Raw genomic sequence first — 19511 nt, 5'->3', positions numbered from 1 at the left:
ACATACACGTCCACACACGCAAATATACATACCTATACATCTCAATGTACACATATACATACACACACACAGACACATACATATATACCCATGCACACAATTCACACTGTCTGCCTTTATTCATTCCCATCGCCACCTTGCCACACATGGAATACCATCCCCCTCCCCCCTCATGTGTGCGAGGTAGCGCTAGGAAAAGACAACAAAGGCCCCATTCGTTCACATTCAGTCTCTAGCTGTCATGCAATAATGCCCAAAACCACAGCTCCCTTTCCACATCCAGGCCCCACACAGCTTTCCATGGTTTACCCCAGACGCTTCACATGCCCTGATTCAATCCACTGACAGCATGTCAACCCCAGTATACCACATCGATCCAATTCACTCTATTCCTTGCCCGCCTTTCACCCTCCTGCATGTTCAGGCCCCGATCACACAAAATCTTTTTCACTCCATCTTTCCACCTCCAATTTGGTCTCCCACTTCTCCTCGTTCCCTCCACCTCCGACACACATATCCTCTTGGTCAATCTTTCCTCACTCATTCTCTCCATGTGCCCAAACCATTTCAAAACACCCTCTTCTGCTCTCTCAACCACGCTCTTTTTATTTCCACGCATCTCTCTTACCCTTACATTACTTACTCGATCAAAACCACCTCACACCACACATTGTCCTCAAACATCTCATTTCCAGCACATCCATCCTCCTGCGCACAACTCTATCCATAGCCCACGCCTCGTAACCATACAACATTGTTGGAACCACTATTCCGTCAAACATACCCATTTTTGCTTTCCGAGATAATGTTCTCGACTTCCAAACATTCTTCAAGGCTCCCAGGATTTTTGCTCCCTCCCCCACCCTATGATTCACTTCCGCTTCCATGGTTCCATCCGCTGCCAGATCCACTCCTAGATATCTAAAACACTTTACTTCCTCCAGTTTTTCTCCATTCAAACTTACCTCCCAATTGACTTGACCCTCAACCCTACTGTACCTAATAACCTTGCTCTTATTCACATTTACTCTTAACTTTCTTCTTTCACACACTTTACCAAACTCAGTCACCAGCTTCTGCAGTTTCTCACATGAATCAGCCACCAGCGCTGTATCATCAGCGAACAACAACTGACTCACTTCCCAAGCTCTCTCATCCACAACAGACTGCATACTTGCCCCTCTTTCCAAAACTCTTGCATTCACCTCCCTAACAACCCCATCCATAAACATATTAAACAACCATGGAGACATCACACACCCCTGCCACAAGCCTACATTCACTGAGAACCAATCACTTTCCTCTCTTCCTACACGTACACACACATGCCTTACATCCTCGATAAAAACTTTTCACTGCTTCTAACAACTTGCCTCCCACACCATATATTCTTAATACCTTCCACAGGGCATCTCTATCAACTCTATCATATGCTAGAATCATAGGGTGGGGGAGGGGGCGAAAATTCTGGGAGCCTTGAAGAATGTTTGGAATTCGAGAACATTATCTCGGAAAGCAAAAATGGGTATGTTTGAAGGAATATTGGTTCCAACAATGTTGTATGGTTGCGAGGCGTGGGCTATGGATAGAGTTGTGCGCAGGAGGGTGGATGTGCTGGAAATGAGATGTTTGAGGGCAATATGTGGTGTGAGGTGGTTTGATCGAGTAAGTAATGTAAGGGTAAGAGAGATGTGTGGAAATAAAAAGAGTGTGGTTGAGAGAGCAGAAGAGGGCGTTTTGAAATGGTTTGGTCACATGGAGAGAATGAGTGAGGAAAGATTGACCAAGAGGATATATTTGTCAGAGGTGGAGGGAACGAGGAGAAGTGGGAGACCAAATTGGAGGTGGAAAGATGGAGTGAAAAAGATTTTGAGTGATCGGGGCCTGAACATGCAGGAGGGTGAAAGGCGTGCAAGGAATAGAGTGAATTGGATCGATGTGGTATACCGGGGTCGATGTGCTGTCAATGGATTGAACCAGGGCATGTGAAGCGTCTGGGGTAAACCATGGAAAGTTGTGTGGGGCCTGGATGTGGAAAGGGAGCTGTGGTTTCGGTGCATTATTACATGACAACTAGAGACTGAGTGTGAACGAATGGGGCCTTTGGTGTCTTTTCCTAGCACTACCTCGCACACATGAGGGGGGAAGGGGGTGTTATTCCATGTGTGGCGAGGTGGCGATGGGAACAAATAAAGGCAGACAGTATGAATTATGTACATGTGTATATAGGTATATGTCTGTGTGTGTATATATATGTGTACATTGAGATGTATAGGTATGTATATTTGCGTGTGTGGACGTGTATGTATATACATGTGTATGTGGGCGGGTTGGGCCATTCTTTCGTCTGTTTCCTTGCGCTACCTCGCTAACGCGGGAGACAGCGACAAAGCTGTATAAATAATTTTTTTTTTTTTTTTTTTTTATACTTTGTCGCTGTCTCCCGCGTTTGCGAGGTAGCGCAAGGAAACAGACGAAAGAAATGGCCCAACCCCCCCCATACGCATGTACATACACACGTCCACACACGCAAATATACATACCTACACAGCTTTCCATGGTTTACCCCAGACGCTTCACATGCCCTGATTCAATCCACTGACAGCACGTCAACCCCTGTATACCACATCGCTCCAATTCACTCTATTCCTTGCCCTCCTTTCACCCTCCTGCATGTTCAGGCCCCGATCACACAAAATCCTTTTCACTCCATCTTTCCACCTCCAATTTGGTCTCCCTCTTCTCCTCGTTCCCTCCACCTCCGACACATATATCCTCTTGGTCAATCTTTCCTCACTCATTCTCTCCATGTGCCCAAACCATTTCAAAACACCCTCTTCTGCTCTCTCAACCACGCTCTTTTTATTTCCACACATCTCTCTTACCCTTACGTTACTTACTCGATCAAACCACCCCACACCACACATTGTCCTCAAACATCTCATTTCCAGCACATCCATCCTCCTGCGCACAACTCTATCCATAGCCCACGCCTCGCAACCATACAACATTGTTGGAACTACTATTCCTTCAAACATACCCATTTTTGCTTTCCGGGATAATGTTCTCGACTTCCACACATTTTTCAAGGCTCCCAAAATTTTCGCCCCCTTCCCCACCCTATGATCCACTTCCGCTTCCATGGTTCCATCCGCTGACAGATCCACTCCCAGATATCTAAAACACTTCACTTCCTCCAGTTTTTCTCCATTCAAACTCACCTCCCAATTGACTTGACCCTCAACCCTACTGTACCTAATAACCTTGCTCTTATTCACATTTACTCTTAACTTTCTTCTTTCACACACTTTACCAAACTCAGTCACCAGCTTCTGCAGTTTCTCACATGAATCAGCCACCAGCGCTGTATCATCAGCGAACAACAACTGACTCACTTCCCAAGCTCTCTCATCCCCAACAGACTTCGTACTTGCCCCTCTTTCCAAAACTCTTGCATTTACCTCCCTAACAACCCATCCATAAACAAATTAAACAACCATGGAGACATCACACACCCCTGCCGCAAACCTACATTCACTGAGAACCAATCACTTTCCTCTCTTCCTACACGTACACACACATGCCTTACATCCTCGATAAAAACTTTTCACTGCTTCTAACAACTTTCCTCCCACACCATATATTCTTAATACCTTCCACAGAGCATCTCTATCTATGTGGAACAAAACTGTGGATGCTGGTATGAAGTATATTCTCAAAATGGGCAGAGGTTCCAGGTGAAGTGATGCTATTCTTTGTGTTTGTGAATGACCTGCTACAAGGACTATACTCATGACCTGAACATCTTTGTGGATGATAACAAGGTCATGGATGATTTAAGGAATGAAAATAATTACATTGCTTAAAGGAAAGCTTGAAATAAACTATGAATTTGCTCTCATACATGGTGATAAGATTCAATCCAAGTAAATGTAAGGTAATGAGGATGGTGGAAATAAGATATGGGAATCGACTATGAAAGAGATCTAGGGGGTCGACATTGTACCTAATCTGTTGCTGGGATTTGCATTAGGGACAATTGAGAAAGAAATAAACTTTCTGCTGGCAAATATTAAATTGCATTCAAGTATATGGATAAGGAAATGATTTGTTAACTATTCACAATTGCATTAGACCAAATCTAAATCATGCCTCTCAGGTCTGATAACTGCACCAAAACACAAAGATATGACCGAGAATGTCCAGAGAAAAGCAACCAATATGGTTCTAAAAATAAAAAAAACAGCTTCAGTGAAATGCTGAAATTAGACAGCTGTTCCATAGCAGAGTAGATAACAGAGGGGTGACAAAAAAGAGTCTTAAGTCCCTAAATCAAGTTGATGTTGACAGCAAACAGTCTTTTTACAAGGCACAGTACCAAAGTTACCAGAGGCAAGGGTTAGAAGTTGAGTAAGGCAAGGACAAGAAGTGACGTACAGAAATACCCCTTTTGTGTATGGAAATTGGATGGCTGGAATTGTCTAAGCAAGAAGACAGTAAATGGTGACAGCTTACAAATATCTAAAAGTCTTCCTGATGGAAAAGAAGTACAAGAGACAGGGCCCCAAAAGGATAAAATTATCTCCTTGTAATATACAAAGAGGTAAACTTCTCCCTATATATCTCTAATCACCTTTCCCTTGAGGAACCCCCTAAAAGAGGTGGCCACAGCAAAAGAGTGTCCATTACTGGTGAACTCCAGTGCTGCTTCTTAGCCTTATTGCCTCACCCTTAACAGCCACTGGCAGAGGGCAATTCTAATGCAATGTTATCAGAGGCTTCTACTTAATGTTCCTACTGACTACTTCTACATAATGCGTCTATCAAATGTTCCTACCAACTACTTCTACCATATGCTCACAGTCAATGTTCTCACCTACTGCTTCTACCTAATACTCATGTTTTAATGTTCATAACTACTTCTTATATTTATTGCTCTTACCATTTTGCCAAAAGGCAGGGCTAGCACAAAATCACTAATTGCAGAAATATCTATAGGGATGAAAATGAGTTGTATGAGTTAAGTGCTATCCAAGCTTTGTTGGCGACAAAGGGAGATTGTATGTTTGTAGACCAAAATACTTTACCCTCATCCATTATTCTTTATGAGTAGGCAACTCATTGGCTAAAATGATTAGCTCAATCTGGTGTTTTAACAGCAGCAGACTGAATCTTACCTGAAGACATCCAATAGATAATCTTGAGTAACTATTTGGTTGCACAATATCCTACTTTCCCAGTGCCCAATGTATGATGTACTATTGAACAAAATCATATTTTCAACAATTTACAAAAGCTAAGCAGGTCCGTGCAATGATTTGAGCTGCAAGCCAATAACAGCAAGGGTGAATCATTGCCTAAATACAATTTGTAAATGCACATAAACATTTTCTTCTTGGCTTTTCAAAGTGGTGACCACATTACACTAGGCTTGCAACTATGACAAAATCTTGTAGGTATTGTAATATACTCTCACAGCAAACTTCCCATAGGTGAATGAAGACAATCATTCAAGTAATAATTATCATTATCATTATACTTAATTGCTGTTTCCCACATCAACAAGGTAGTGCCATGAAACAAAAGAAGAATTGGCACAACCATTCATACACACAATTATTCATATTTTATATATTTTGCTTTGTTGCTGTCTCCCATGTCTGCGAGGTAGTGCAAGGAAACAGATGAAAGAAATGGCACAACCCACCCCCATACACATGTATATACATACACGTCCACACACCAAATATACATACCTATACATCTCAATGTACACATATACATACACACAACACAGACACATACATATATACCCATGCACACAATTCACACTGTCTGCCTTTATTCATTCCCATCGCCACCCTCGTTTGCAACACATGAATACCATCCCCCTCCCCCCTCATGTGTGCGAGGTAGTGCTAGGAAAAGAACAACAAAGGCCACCATTCGGTCACGATTCAGGTCTCAAGCTGTCATGCATAATGCTCCAAAACCACAGCTCCCTTTCCACATCCAGGCCCCACACAGCTTTCCATGGTTTACCCCAGACGCTTCACATGCCCTGATTCAATCCACTGACAGCATGTCAACCCCAGTATACCACATCGATCCAATTCACTCTATTCCTTGCCCTCCTTTCACCCTCCTGCATGTTCAGGCCCCGATCACACAAAATCTTTTTCACTCCATCTTTCCACCTCCAATTTGGTCTCCCTCTTCTCCTCGTTCCCTCCACCTCCGACACATATATCCTCTTGTCAATCTTTCCTCACTCATTCTCTCCATGTGCCCAAACCATTTCAAAACACCCTCTTCTGCTCTCTCAACCACGCTCTTTTTATTTCCACACATCTCTCTTACCCTTACGTTACTTACTCGATCAAAACCACCTCACACCACACATTGTCCTCAAACATCTCATTTCCAGCACATCCATCCTCCTGCGCACAACTCTATCCATAGCCCACGCCTCGTAACCATACAACATTGTTGGAACCACTATTCCGTCAAACATACCCATTTTTGCTTTCCGAGATAATGTTCTCGACTTCCAAACATTCTTCAAGGCTCCCAGGATTTTTGCTCCCTCCCCCACCCTATGATTCACTTCCGCTTCCATGGTTCCATCCGCTGCCAGATCCACTCCTAGATATCTAAAACACTTACATTTTTTTTCCTCCATTTTTCTCCATTCAAACTTACCTCCCAATTGACTTGACCCTCAACCCTACTGTACCTAATAACCTTGCTCTTATTCACATTTACTCTTAACTTTCTTCTTTCACACACTTTACCAAACTCAGTCACCAGCTTCTGCAGTTTCTCACATGAATCAGCCACCAGCGCTGTATCATCACGAACAACAACTGACTCACTTCCCAAGCTCTCTCATCCACAACAGACTGCATACTTGCCCCTCTTTCCAAAACTCTTGCATTTACCACCCTAACCACCCCATCCATAAACATATTAAACAACCATGGAGACATCACACACCCCTGCCACAAGCCTACATTCACTGAGAACCAATCACTTTCCTCTCTTCCTACACGTACACACACATGCCTTACATCCTCGATAAAAACTTTTCACTGCTTCTAACAACTTTCCTCCCACACCATATATTCTTAATAACCTTCCACAGGGCATCTCTATCAACTCTATCATATGCTAGAATCATAGGTGGGGGAGGGGGCGAAAATTCTGGGAGCCTTGAAGAATGTTTGGAATTCGAGAACATTATCTCGGAAAGCAAAAATGGGTATGTTTGAAGGAATATTGGTTCCAACAATGTTGTATGGTTGCGAGGCGTGGGCTATGGATAATATTGTGCGCAGGAGGGTTGATGTGCTTGGAAATGAGATGTTTGAGGCAAATATGTGTTGTGAGGTGGTTTGATCGAGTAAGTAATGTTTTTTTATATTTTTCGCTGTCTCCCCTTTGCAGGTAGCGAAAGGAAACAACGAAAGAAATGCCCAACCCCCCCCAACCATTAAACACACTCCACAAACCAAATAACATACCTACACGCTTTCCATGTTTACCCCAGACCTCACATCCCTGATTCAATCCATGAAACAGTCAACCCCGTATACCACATGTCCAATTCACTCTATTCCTTCCCTCCTTTCACCCCCTGCTGTTTAGGGCCCCCATCACACAAAATCTTTTTTACCCACTTTTCCCCCTCCAATTTGGTTCTCCCTCTTTTCCTCGTTTTCCCCCCCCCCTCCGACACAATACCTCTTGTCAATCTTTTCCCCACTCATTCCCTCCATGTGCCCAAACCATTCAAAACAAACCCTCTCTTCTCTCCAACCAGCTCTTTTTTTTTCCACACATCTCTTTACCCTTACTTACTACCGATCAAACCACCCACACCACACATTGTCCTAAACATCTCATTTCCACACTCCATCCTCCTGCCACAACTCTATCCATACCCCCGCCTCGCAACCAACAACATTTTTGGAACCACTATTCCTTCAAACATACCCATTTTTGCTTTCCGGATAATGTTCTCGACTTCCACACATTTTCAAGGGCCCCCCAACAGATTTCGTATTTGCCCCTCTTTCCAAAACTTTTCCCAATTTTACCCCCCAAAAAAACCCCCATCCAAAACAAATTTTAAACAACCAGGGAGACACACACACCCCTGCCGCAAACCACATTCATTTGAGAACCAACTTTTTCCTTCTTCCTACCTTACAAAAATCCTTACATCCTTGATAAAAACTTTTCACTGCTTCTAACAATTTTCCTCCCAACCATATATTTTTTAATACCTTCCACAAGCATCTCTATCAAAGGGGAAAAAAAACTGGGGGAAGCGTATGAAGTATATTCTAAAAAAGGGCAAGGTTCCATGAAGTGTGCAATTCTTTGTGTTTGTAAATGACCTCTAAAAAGGACTAAAACTCAAAACCTGAACATCTTTGGGGATAATAACAAGGTCATGAAAAATGAAAAGGAATGAAAAAAAATTACATTCTTAAAGGAAAGTTTGAATAAACATAATTTGCTCTCATACATGGGATAAGTTTCAACCCCAATAAATGTAAGGTAATGAGGATGGGGGAAATAAATAGGGAATCGACTAGTGAAAAGATCTGGGGGTCGACATTGTACCTAATCTTTTGGCGGGGGTTTGCATTGGGGACAATTGAAAAGAAATAAACTTTCGCGGGCAAATATTAAATTGCTTTAAAGTATATGGATAAAAAAGATTCGTTAACTATTCAAAAAATTCATTAGACCAAATCTAAATCATCCTCCAGGTCTATAACTCCCACCAAAACACAAAGATATGACCGAAATGTCCAAGAAAAGCAACCAATAGGGTTCTAAAAAAAAAAAAAAACATAGCTTCATGAAATGCTGAAAGTTAGCCCACGGGCCAAAAGCAGAGTAATAACAGGGGGGTGACAAAAAAGAGCTTAACCCCCTAAATCAATTAAATTTGACACAAACATCTTTTTACAAGGCAAAAAGGCCCCAAATTTAAACCAAGGAAAGGGGTTAGAAGTTGAGAAAGGGCAGGTCAAGAAGGAACGAAAAAAAAACCCCCTTTTGTGTATGGAAATTGGATGGCTGGAATTGTCTAAGCAAGAAACATAAATGGTGACAGCTTACAAATATCTAAAAGCCCTTCCCTGAGGGAAAAGAAGTACAAGAGCGGGGCCCCAAAAAAGGATAAAATTATCCCCTTTGGTAATATACAAAGAGGTAAACTTCTCCCTTATATTTTAAATCCCCTTTTCCCCTTGAGGAACCCCCAAAAAAGGGGTTTCCACAGCAAAAAGGTCCATTACTGGTGAACTCCATGCTGTTTCTTGGGCCTTTTATTGCCTCACCCTTAACACCCCACGGGCAGGGGGTTTTTCCCAAAATCAATTTTTTTCAGGGCTTTTTACTTAATGTTCCTACTGACTACTTCTACATAATGCTCTATAAAATGTTCCAAACCAACTCCCTTCTACCAAAAGCCACAGTCAATGTTCTCACCTACTGTTTCTACCTAAAAACTCATTTTTTAATTTCATAATTTCTTTTTAATTTTTTATTGCTTTTAAACCCTTTTTGCCAAAAGGCAGGGCTAGCAAAAAATCACAAATTTGCAGAAATATCTATAGGGATGAAAATTTTTTAAAAATGATTTAAGTGCTACCCAAGCTTTTTTTGGCGAAAAAGGGGAGATTGAAGTTTGTGGGACCAAAATCCTTTACCCTCACCATTATTCTTTATGAGTAGGAAAATCTTTGGGCAAAAATGATTAGCTCAATCGGGTTTTTTTTAAACAGCAGCAGACTAAACTTACCTGAAGACACCAAAAGAAAATCTTGATAACTTTTTGGTTTGGAAATCAAAAATCCAATTTTCCCCAAATTCCAAAAAGATGTACTATGGAACAAAATCATATTTTCAAAAATTTACAAAAAGCTAAGCGGGTCTGTAAAATGATTTGAGCGGGAAGCCAATAACACAAAAGGGTTTAATCATTGCCTAAATACAATTTGTAAATGCACATAAACCCTTTTCTTCTTGGGTTTTCAAATGGTGACCACATTAACTAGCCTTGCAAATATGACAAAATCTTTAGGTATTGTAAATAAAACTCTCACAGCAAAAATTCCCTTTGGGGAATGGAAAAAAATCATTCAAGTAATAATTATCATTATCATTATACTTTAAATTTCTGTTTCCCACACAACAAGGTATGCCATGAAACAAATGAAGAATGGCCATCCATTTTATACACACAAATTTTTCATATTTTTTATATTTTGCTTTTTTTTTTTTCTGTCTCCCCCTGTCTGCGAGGTATGCAAGAAACAGAAAAAAAAAAGGAAATGGCCCAACCCCCCCCCATACACATGTAATAAACAAAAAGTCCACACACGCAAATAAACATACCTATACATCTCAATGGAAAACCTATATAAACACACCACAGACACATCATATAACCCATGCACACAATTCACACTGTCTGCCTTTATTCATTCCCATCGCCAAATTTTCCCCACATGGAAAAACCATCCCCCTCCCCCCCCATGTGTGCGAGGTAGGCTAAAAAACAACAAAGGCCCCATTCGTTCACCAAATTCCTCTCTAGCTGTAAAAGCAATAATGGCCCCAAAAACCCCAGCTCCCTTTTCCCCAAACCAGGGCCCCCCACAACTTTCCTTTGGGTTTTCCCCAACGCTTCACATTCCCTGATTTTAATCCACTGACACATTCAAACCCCCGTATCCACAAACGATCCAAATTTACCCCCTATTCCTTGCCCCCTTTCACCCTCCTGCATGTTCAAGGGCCCCATCACTCAAAATCCCTTTTTTACCCCATCTTTTCCCCCTCCAATTTTGGTCTCCCCTTCTCCTCGTTTCCCCCCACCTCCGACAAAACATATCCTCTTGGGCAAACTTTCCCCACTCCCTTCTCTCCATGTGCCCCAAACCATTTCAAAACACCCTCTTCCTCTCTCAACCACCTCTTTTTTAAATTTCCCCCATCCTCTTTCCCTTACCTTACTTACTTCGATCAAAACCAAACCCACACCACACTTTTCCTCAAAAATCTCATTTCCAGCACATCCATCCTTCCCCGCCACAACTCTAAACCATTGCCCACCCTCGAAAACCCTACAACATTTTTGGAACCACTAAATTTCCTTTAAACATACCCATTTTTGCTTTCCGAGATAATGTTCTCGACTTCCAAACATTCTTCAAGGCTCCCAGGATTTTTGCTCCCTCCCCCACCCTATGATTCACTTCCGCTTCCATGGTTCCATCCGCTGCCAGATCCACTCCTAGATATCTAAAACACTTTACTTCCTCCAGTTTTTCTCCATTCAAACTTACCTCCCAATTGACTTGACCCTCAACCCTACTGTACCTAATAACCTTGCTTTTATTCACATTTACTCTTAACTTTCTTCTTTCACACACTTTACCAAACTCAGTCACCAGCTTCTGCAGTTTCTCACATGAATCAGCCACCAGCGCTGTATCATCAGCGAACAACAACTGACTCACTTCCCAAGCTCTCTCATCCACAACAGACTGCATACTTGCCCCTCTTTCCAAAACTCTTGCATTCACCTCCCTAACAACCCCATCCATAAACAAATTAAACAACCATGGAGACATCACACACCCCTGCCACAAGCCTACATTCACTGAGAACCAATCACTTTCCTCTCTTCCTACACGTACACACACATGCCTTACATCCTCGATAAAAACTTTTCACTGCTTCTAACAACTTGCCTCCCACACCATATATTCTTAATACCTTCCACAGAGCATCTCTATCAACTCTATCATATGCTAGAATCATAGGGTGGGGGAGGGGGCGAAAATTCTGGGAGCCTTGAAGAATGTTTGGAATTCGAGAACATTATCTCGGAAAGCAAAAATGGGTATGTTTGAAGGAATATTGGTTCCAACAATGTTGTATGGTTGCGAGGCGTGGGCTATGGATAGAGTTGTGCGCAGGAGGGTGGATGTGCTGGAAATGAGATGTTTGAGGGCAATATGTGGTGTGAGGTGGTTTGATCGAGTAAGTAATGTAAGGGTAAGAGAGATGTGTGGAAATAAAAAGAGTGTGGTTGAGAGAGCAGAAGAGGGCGTTTTGAAATGGTTTGGTCACATGGAGAGAATGGGTGAGGAAAGATTGACCAAGGGGATATATTTGTCAGAGGTGGAGGGAACGAGGAGAAGTGGGAGACCAAATTGGAGGTGGAAAGATGGAGTGAAAAAGATTTTGAGTGATCGGGGCCTGAACATGCAGGAGGGTGAAAGGCGTGCAAGGAATAGAGTGAATTGGAACGATGTGGTATACCGGGGTCGACGTGCTGTCAATGGATTGAACCAGGGCATGTGAAGCGTCTGGGGTAAACCATGGAAAGTTGTGTGGGGCCTGGATGTGGAAAGGGAGCTGTGGTTTCGGTGCATTATTACATGACAACTAGAGACTGAGTGTGAACGAATGGGGCCTTTGGTGTCTTTTTCTAGCACTACCTCGCACACATGAGGGGGGAAGGGGTTGTTATTCCATGTGTGGCGAGGTGGCGATGGGAACAAATAAAGGCAGACAGTATGAATTATGTACATGTGTATATAGGTATATGTCTGTGTGTGTATATATATGTGTACATTGAGATGTATAGGTATGTATATTTGCGTGTGTGGACGTGTATGTATATACATGTGTATGTGGGCGGGTTGGGCCATTCTTTCGTCTGTTTCCTTGCGCTACCTCGCTAACGCGGGAGACAGCGACAAAGCTGTATAAATAATAATAATAATAATAAAACAAACATATACATACACATACACAGACATTACATACATAAATATGTACATATTCATACTTGCTTGCCTTCATCCTTTCCTGTCGTTACCCTACCCCACAGGAAAACACTTTTCCAAACTCACTCACCCACCTCTACAGTTTCTCACATGAATCAGCCACCAGAGCTGTATCATTGGCAAACGACTGACTCACTTCCCAAGCCCTTTCACCCACAACAGACTGCATACTTGCCCCTCTCTCCAAAACTCTTGCATTTACCACCCTAACCACCCCATCCATAAACAAATCAAACAACCATGGAGACATCACACACAACTGCCACAGACCGGTATTCACTGGGAACCAATCACTCTCCTCTCTTCCTACTTGTACAGAGGCCTTACATCCTTGGTAAATTTACCTTTTCACTGCTTCTAGCAACTCACCTTAATTATTGATTCTAAACATACTTCTAACCATCTAAATGCAAATTAAGCTGATTACGATCTTAAGGCAAAATACTTAAAAATCAATTACACTATCAATTAAGACAGTCATAAACAAGTTATGCTTCATGAAATATACAAACCTGAGGTTAACAAACCAAAAGAGACATTACTGAATTAGGATTATATATATATTTTTTTTTTGTCGCTGTCTCATGCGTTTGCGAGGTAGCGCAAGGAAACAGACGAAAGAAATGGCCCAACCCACGTCCACACACGCAAATATACATACCTATACATCTCAATGTACACATATATATACACACACACAGATACATACATATATACCCATGCACACAATTCACACTGCCTTTATTCATTCCCATCGCCACCTCGCCACACATGGAATACCATCCTCCTCCCCCCTCATGTGTGCGAGGTAGTGCTAGGAAAAGACAACAAAGGCCCCATAACTTACCTAAATCAGCAAACGGATCAGCAGGTTTATTTTGTTGCTGTGGTGCTGGAGAACGTACAAATCCACCACCCATTGTATTATTTGGGCTAGTAACACCTCCTATTACTCGAGGACCCATCATTGGGCTACCTGTTGATGCCATTGGACTTAGACCACCCACTGCCTTAAGAAAAAAAGAAGACAAAAAATATGAGAATACTGAAACATGGTAAATGAAAGACTACATTCTTATTCCACATAAAAGAAAATCAATAAACAGCATTTTCAAAATAATGCATTACTTAAAATCAGTTAAACCTGGATCTATTTCTCTGTGTAAGATTACAGTTTTCAAGCAATAAAGTGAAATGAGAGCAGCAATATTAGAGAAAGCACATGAATAACAGGTTATTACAGTATGCGTCTCCTTTAGAGGCAACGTGAAATATGAGTTTCAAGGTATTCATTCCTAAGCCTGGCTGGGTAACCCAGCACTTATTCTTACTAGGGAAATATTTCATACAAAAATCTCATACAGAAGTACACTGACATTAATACTACTAACAACAGCAAATGGACACATAGAAACTTTATTTATTTATTTATCTATTGTGCTTTGTCGCTGTCTCCCACGTTAGCAAGATAGCGCAAAGAAACAGACGAAAGAATGGCCCAACCCACCCACATACACATGTATATACATACACGTCCACACACGCAAATATACATACCTATACATCTCAACGTATACATATATATATACACACACACAGGCATATACATATATACACATGTACATAATTCATACTGTCTGCCTTTATTCATTCCCATCGCCATCCCGCCACACATGATACAACAACCCCTCCCCCCTCATGTGTGCGAGGTAGTGCTAGGAAAAAACAACAAAGGCCACATTCGCTCACACTCAGTCTCTAGCTGTCATGCAATAATGCACCAAAACCACAGCTCCCTTTCCACAACCAGGCTCCACACAACTTTCCATGGTTTACCCCAGACGCTTCACATGCCCTGCTTCAATCCATTGACAGCATTTTCACCCTGGTATACGACATCGTTCCAATTTACTCTATTCCTTGCAAGCCTTTCACCCTCCTGCATGTTAAGGCCCCAATCACTCAAAATCTTTTTCACTCCATCTTTCCACCTCCAATTTGGTCTCCCACTTCTCCTCATTCCCTCCACCTCAGACACGTATATCCTCTTAGTCAATCTTTCCTCACTCATTCTCTCCATGAGACCAAACCATTTCAAAACACCCTCTTCTGCTCTCTCAACCACACTCTTTTTATTACAACACATCTCTCTTACCCTATTATTACTTACTCGATCAAACCACCTCACACCACATATAGTCCTCAAACATCTCATGTCCAGCACATCCACACTCCTCCGCACAACTCTATCTATAGCCCAAGCCTCGCAACCATATAACATTGTTGGAACCACCATTCCTTCAAACATACCCATTTTTGCTTTCCGAGATAGTGTTCTCGACTTCCACACATTCTTCAACACTCCCAGAACTTTCTCCCCCTCCCCCACCCTATGATTCCCTTCTGCTTCCATGGTTCCATCCACTGCCAAATCCACTCCCACATATCTAAAACACTTCACTTCCTCCAGTTTCTCTCCATTCAAACTTACCTCCCAACTGACTTGTCCCTCAACCCTACTGTACCTAATAACCTTGCTCTTATTCACATTTACTCTCAGCTTTCTTCTTTAACACACTTTACCAAACTCAGTCACCAGCTTCTGCAGTTTCTCACACGAATCAGCCACCAGTGCTGTATCATCAGCAAACAACAACTGACTCACTTCCCAAGCTCTCTCATCTACAACAGACTGCATACTTGCCCCTCTTTCCAAAACTTTCACTTCCCTAACAGCTCCATCCATAAACAAATTAAACAGCCATGGAGACATCACACACCCCTGCCACAAACCTACATTCACTGAGAACCAATCACTTTCCTTTCTTCCTACACGTACACATGCCTTACATCCCCGATAAAAACTTTTCACTGCTTCGAACAACTTGCCTCCCACACCATATATTCTTAATACCTTCCACAGAGCGTCTCTATCAACTCTATCATATGCTAGAAACTTTAAATGTATAAAATCAAGCCACTAGTATCAAGGGAGATGGTACCAATCCATCTGAAGATTTTCATTTTTGGGAAGCATTCTAGATATGCATCAGCACAAACATACTAAACCCAGAAGTGAGAATGTCATAAACAGCCTTAAATTAACCTTGTCTAGACTTAGAAATGTAAGTTTTGAAGTTTAAAAACTTTCTAAGGCAGTGTGCTGTGAGCAAGAGATATTCTCTCTACGAATGTAAGGTTAGGATCTTCTAACCCTCTATATGTCTGGGAGGGAACTTTGGCTTTCTCTATCAGTTGCTATCCTTTTGACTGAACTGCAGCCCTGAAAATTCACTTTGGGCCCACCTTTGGCCAATCTGAGACTACGACACAACCAACGGCATCATATGTGAAATCTTGTACAACCACCAAGGACTACATCCACTAAGCATCCCAAGTATCACTTTACAGCAACTTCTGGGTGCCTGAAATATTCAGGCTCAATTCTAAAACACAGATGTCACCATAAACTAACAGACGGAAGGAAAGACCATAGCTTGCCTGTGGTGGGCACCTTTGTCGCATGGTTCATGTGCCACTATCTATCTCTGAGGCCTATTCCCAACTGGAACTCCCTCAGGGGGTTGGCTATGGTAACAGAGTCTCCATAACTAGTGAACTGCAGTGCTGCTTCTTAGCCTTTAGTGCTTCACCTTTAACAGGCCACTGGTAAAAGGCAACTCTAAAGCAGTGTTTGCAGAGGCTACTACCTACATATATACACACATATACACACACATACATATGTGTATATATACATGTACATATTCATACTTGCTCGCCTTCATCCATTCCTGGTGCCACCCTACCCCAGAGGAAACAGCATTGCCACCTCCTGCAACAGCAAGGCAGCACCAGGAAACAGATAAAAAAAAAAAGGCCACATCCACTCACTCATTCTTTAGCTGATAAGTGCAACGCACCAAAATCACAGCTCCCTATCCACATCCAGGCACCACAGACATATCCAGGGTTTACCCTGGACTATTCACACACCCTGGTTCAGTCCATTGACATCACATCAACCAGGGTATACCACATTTTTCAAATTCACTCTATTCCATGCATGTCTTTCATCCTCCCACATCTTCAGGCCCCCATTGCTCAAAATCTCTTTCACTACATCCTCCCACCTCCAATTCTGTCTCCTACTTCTTGTTCCCTCCACCTCAGACACATATATCTTGTCAACCTTTCCTCATTCATTCTCTCCAAATGTCCAAACCATTTCAACATACTCTCTTCTGCTCTCTCAGCCACACCCTTTCTATTACCACACATCTCTCGTACCTTTTCATTACTTACTAGATCAAAACACCTTACACATGTAGCTTTTATGGATCTGGACATGGCAAATGATAAGGTTGACAGAGATGCTTTGTGGATGGTCTTAAGAATATATGGCATGGGAGGCAGTAGGTGACTGAATATGGAAAAAAGTGTGAAAGGATAAAGTTGAGAATAAATGTGAATAAGAGCAAGGTTATTAGGTTCAGCAGGGTTGAGGGACAAGTCAGTTGGGATATAAGTTTAAAAGGAGAAAAATGAGAGGAAGTGCAGTTTTTTAGATATCTGCGAGAGGACTTGGTAGTGAATGGAACCATGAAAGTGAGTCATAGGGGTAGGGGAGGGGACAAAGATCTGGGAGCAATGAAGAATGTGTGGAAAGAGAGAATGTTATCTCAGAGAGCAAAAATGGGTATGTTTGAAGGAAAAATAGTTCTAACTATATTATATACCTGCAAGGGCTAGAGATAGGGCTGTATGGAGGAGAGTGGTGTTAGAAGTGAAATGTTTGAGGACAACATGTGGTGTGAGGAGATTTGACTAGTAAGTAATGAAAGGGTAAGAGAGATGTGTGGTACTAAAAGAGTTTGGTTGAGAGAGCAGGAAAGGGTGTGTTGATATGATTTGTGCATATGGAGAAAATGAGTGAGGAAAGGCTGACAAAAAGGATAAATGTGTTAGAAGTGAATGGAACAAGGAGAGGCAAGGGACCAAATTGGAGGTGGAAGGAAGAAATGACAAAGATTTTGAGCAATTGGGCCTCAACATGCTGGAGGATGAAAGGCATGCACGTAATATAGTGAATTGGAAGGTTGTGGCATAATGTGGTTGACATGCTGTCAATGGACTGAACTAGGGAATGTGAAACATCTGGGGTAAACCATAGAAAGGTCTGTGGGGCCTGGATGTGGATATGAAGCTGTGGTTTTGGTGCATTACATGACAGTTAAAGAATGAGTGTGAGCGTATGTGGCCTTTTTTCGTCTGTTTCCTGGCACTAGCTCCCTGATGCAGGGGTTGGTGATGCTGTTTCCTGAGGGATGGGGTGGTGCTGAGAATGGACATGGGTGAGAAAATATAAATATGTACATGTGTATACTACCTATCCTTGACATACATCTGAGTTCTATTCTGACCAACCTATCAGATCCTAAAATGGACGCAAGTCGGATATATGTCAGGGTAGCAAGTACATTTCATATACTTGTACAGCATTCTTTTATCCTACTCAATTTCTATCACGACTATCTCATTGACTATCTTGCTTCTTCATCACCTTTATCAAATGATTCTGCATTTCATTCTTACCTTTTATTTAAGATTCTTTAGTTCATATTTCATCATCTTTATCTTTTACGCTTTGCAAATTCTAACGTATCTCATTTTTGTTTAAACAGTTTCATGAAATGACATTTTTTAAAATCACTCTGTGGTTTGTCAAAAAAAATTCTTTGGTTTATATTTCATCTTTTCATCAGCTCCTTCATCAGCGCTTGCTGCTTCACCTGTGACTCAATCATTGTGTAAGATATATCTTCTTTTAAATCTACTGAACCTAATCATGACTTGCAGTGAAGTTCTATCTGTAATCCTTGCCAGCTCCCTCCAACATGTTCTGGCTCCAAGAGCTAAAATCTTATTCACTCACAAGCTAAATAAACATCAAAATAAAAGAGAGGGAAGCCTTGACAGCATATAATTCCAGGGGAAAGCAAGCTTTCTGTGGCTGAAAACCAGTGGGTCAATGATCTCATCTCTATGGTGGTCTCTGATTGGACAAGGGCAGGCCTACAACAAGCAAGTAGGCCACTGTCTAGTAGAAAGGACAGTAACAGTGGAAAACCCAGTATTCCCCATCAGACAGATAATGAGATAGAAGGTCTAACCCCAATATTCATAAAAGGGGTATCTTATGCTGGTAGGAAAAACTTTAGAGGAAATGATGGCTTTGAAATATGAAAAAACATTTTTTTTTTTCTTAAGGTAAAACCCTATGAGCAACAGAAAGAGCACTTGTTTATGGTGGTCACAACACTATTCTACCTCCTTAACCAGGAGAACCAACTGGGATTTCCCCATTTTTGAAGATTATTATATCTATAAAGGCTAGGCAGTTTATCCAAGCCTTAATTGTCACTGGCATGCATGCACCTTCAAGCTACAAGCCTTGTAACACTCCTAACCCACTGCAGTCTGTCCCTTGAGCTTGTTATTATAAAGGATCAAAAAATAAGTTTTTGAAAGGAATAGAGAAGAATGGGATTGGAAAATGTATGGATCTTCATATGGTTTTACTTCTGGTACTGAGGTGGCTTTCTACAACCCAAAACCCACATTTTTCTT

At 41.8% G+C, this 19511-nt stretch overlaps 1 protein-coding gene across 3 annotated transcripts in view; it reads right to left on the bottom strand.

Moving 5' to 3' along the window:
* The window catches only part of LOC139746207 (cyclin-G-associated kinase-like), a 329022-nt gene that overhangs the window by 96545 nt on the left and 212966 nt on the right, over nt 1–19511 (bottom strand). For all 3 annotated transcript variants that reach the window (XM_071657155.1, XM_071657166.1, XM_071657174.1), the window contains one exon: nt 13729–13891. In XM_071657155.1, the coding sequence (XP_071513256.1) occupies nt 13729–13891 (163 nt within the window). The remainder of the gene's footprint in view (nt 1–13728; nt 13892–19511) is intronic.

The sequence above is a fragment of the Panulirus ornatus genome, chromosome 4 (assembly GCF_036320965.1).
Source record: "Panulirus ornatus isolate Po-2019 chromosome 4, ASM3632096v1, whole genome shotgun sequence".
In the NCBI taxonomy this organism is placed as follows: Eukaryota; Metazoa; Arthropoda; class Malacostraca; order Decapoda; family Palinuridae; genus Panulirus; species Panulirus ornatus.
This window is presented reverse-complemented; position numbering and strand designations above follow the sequence as displayed.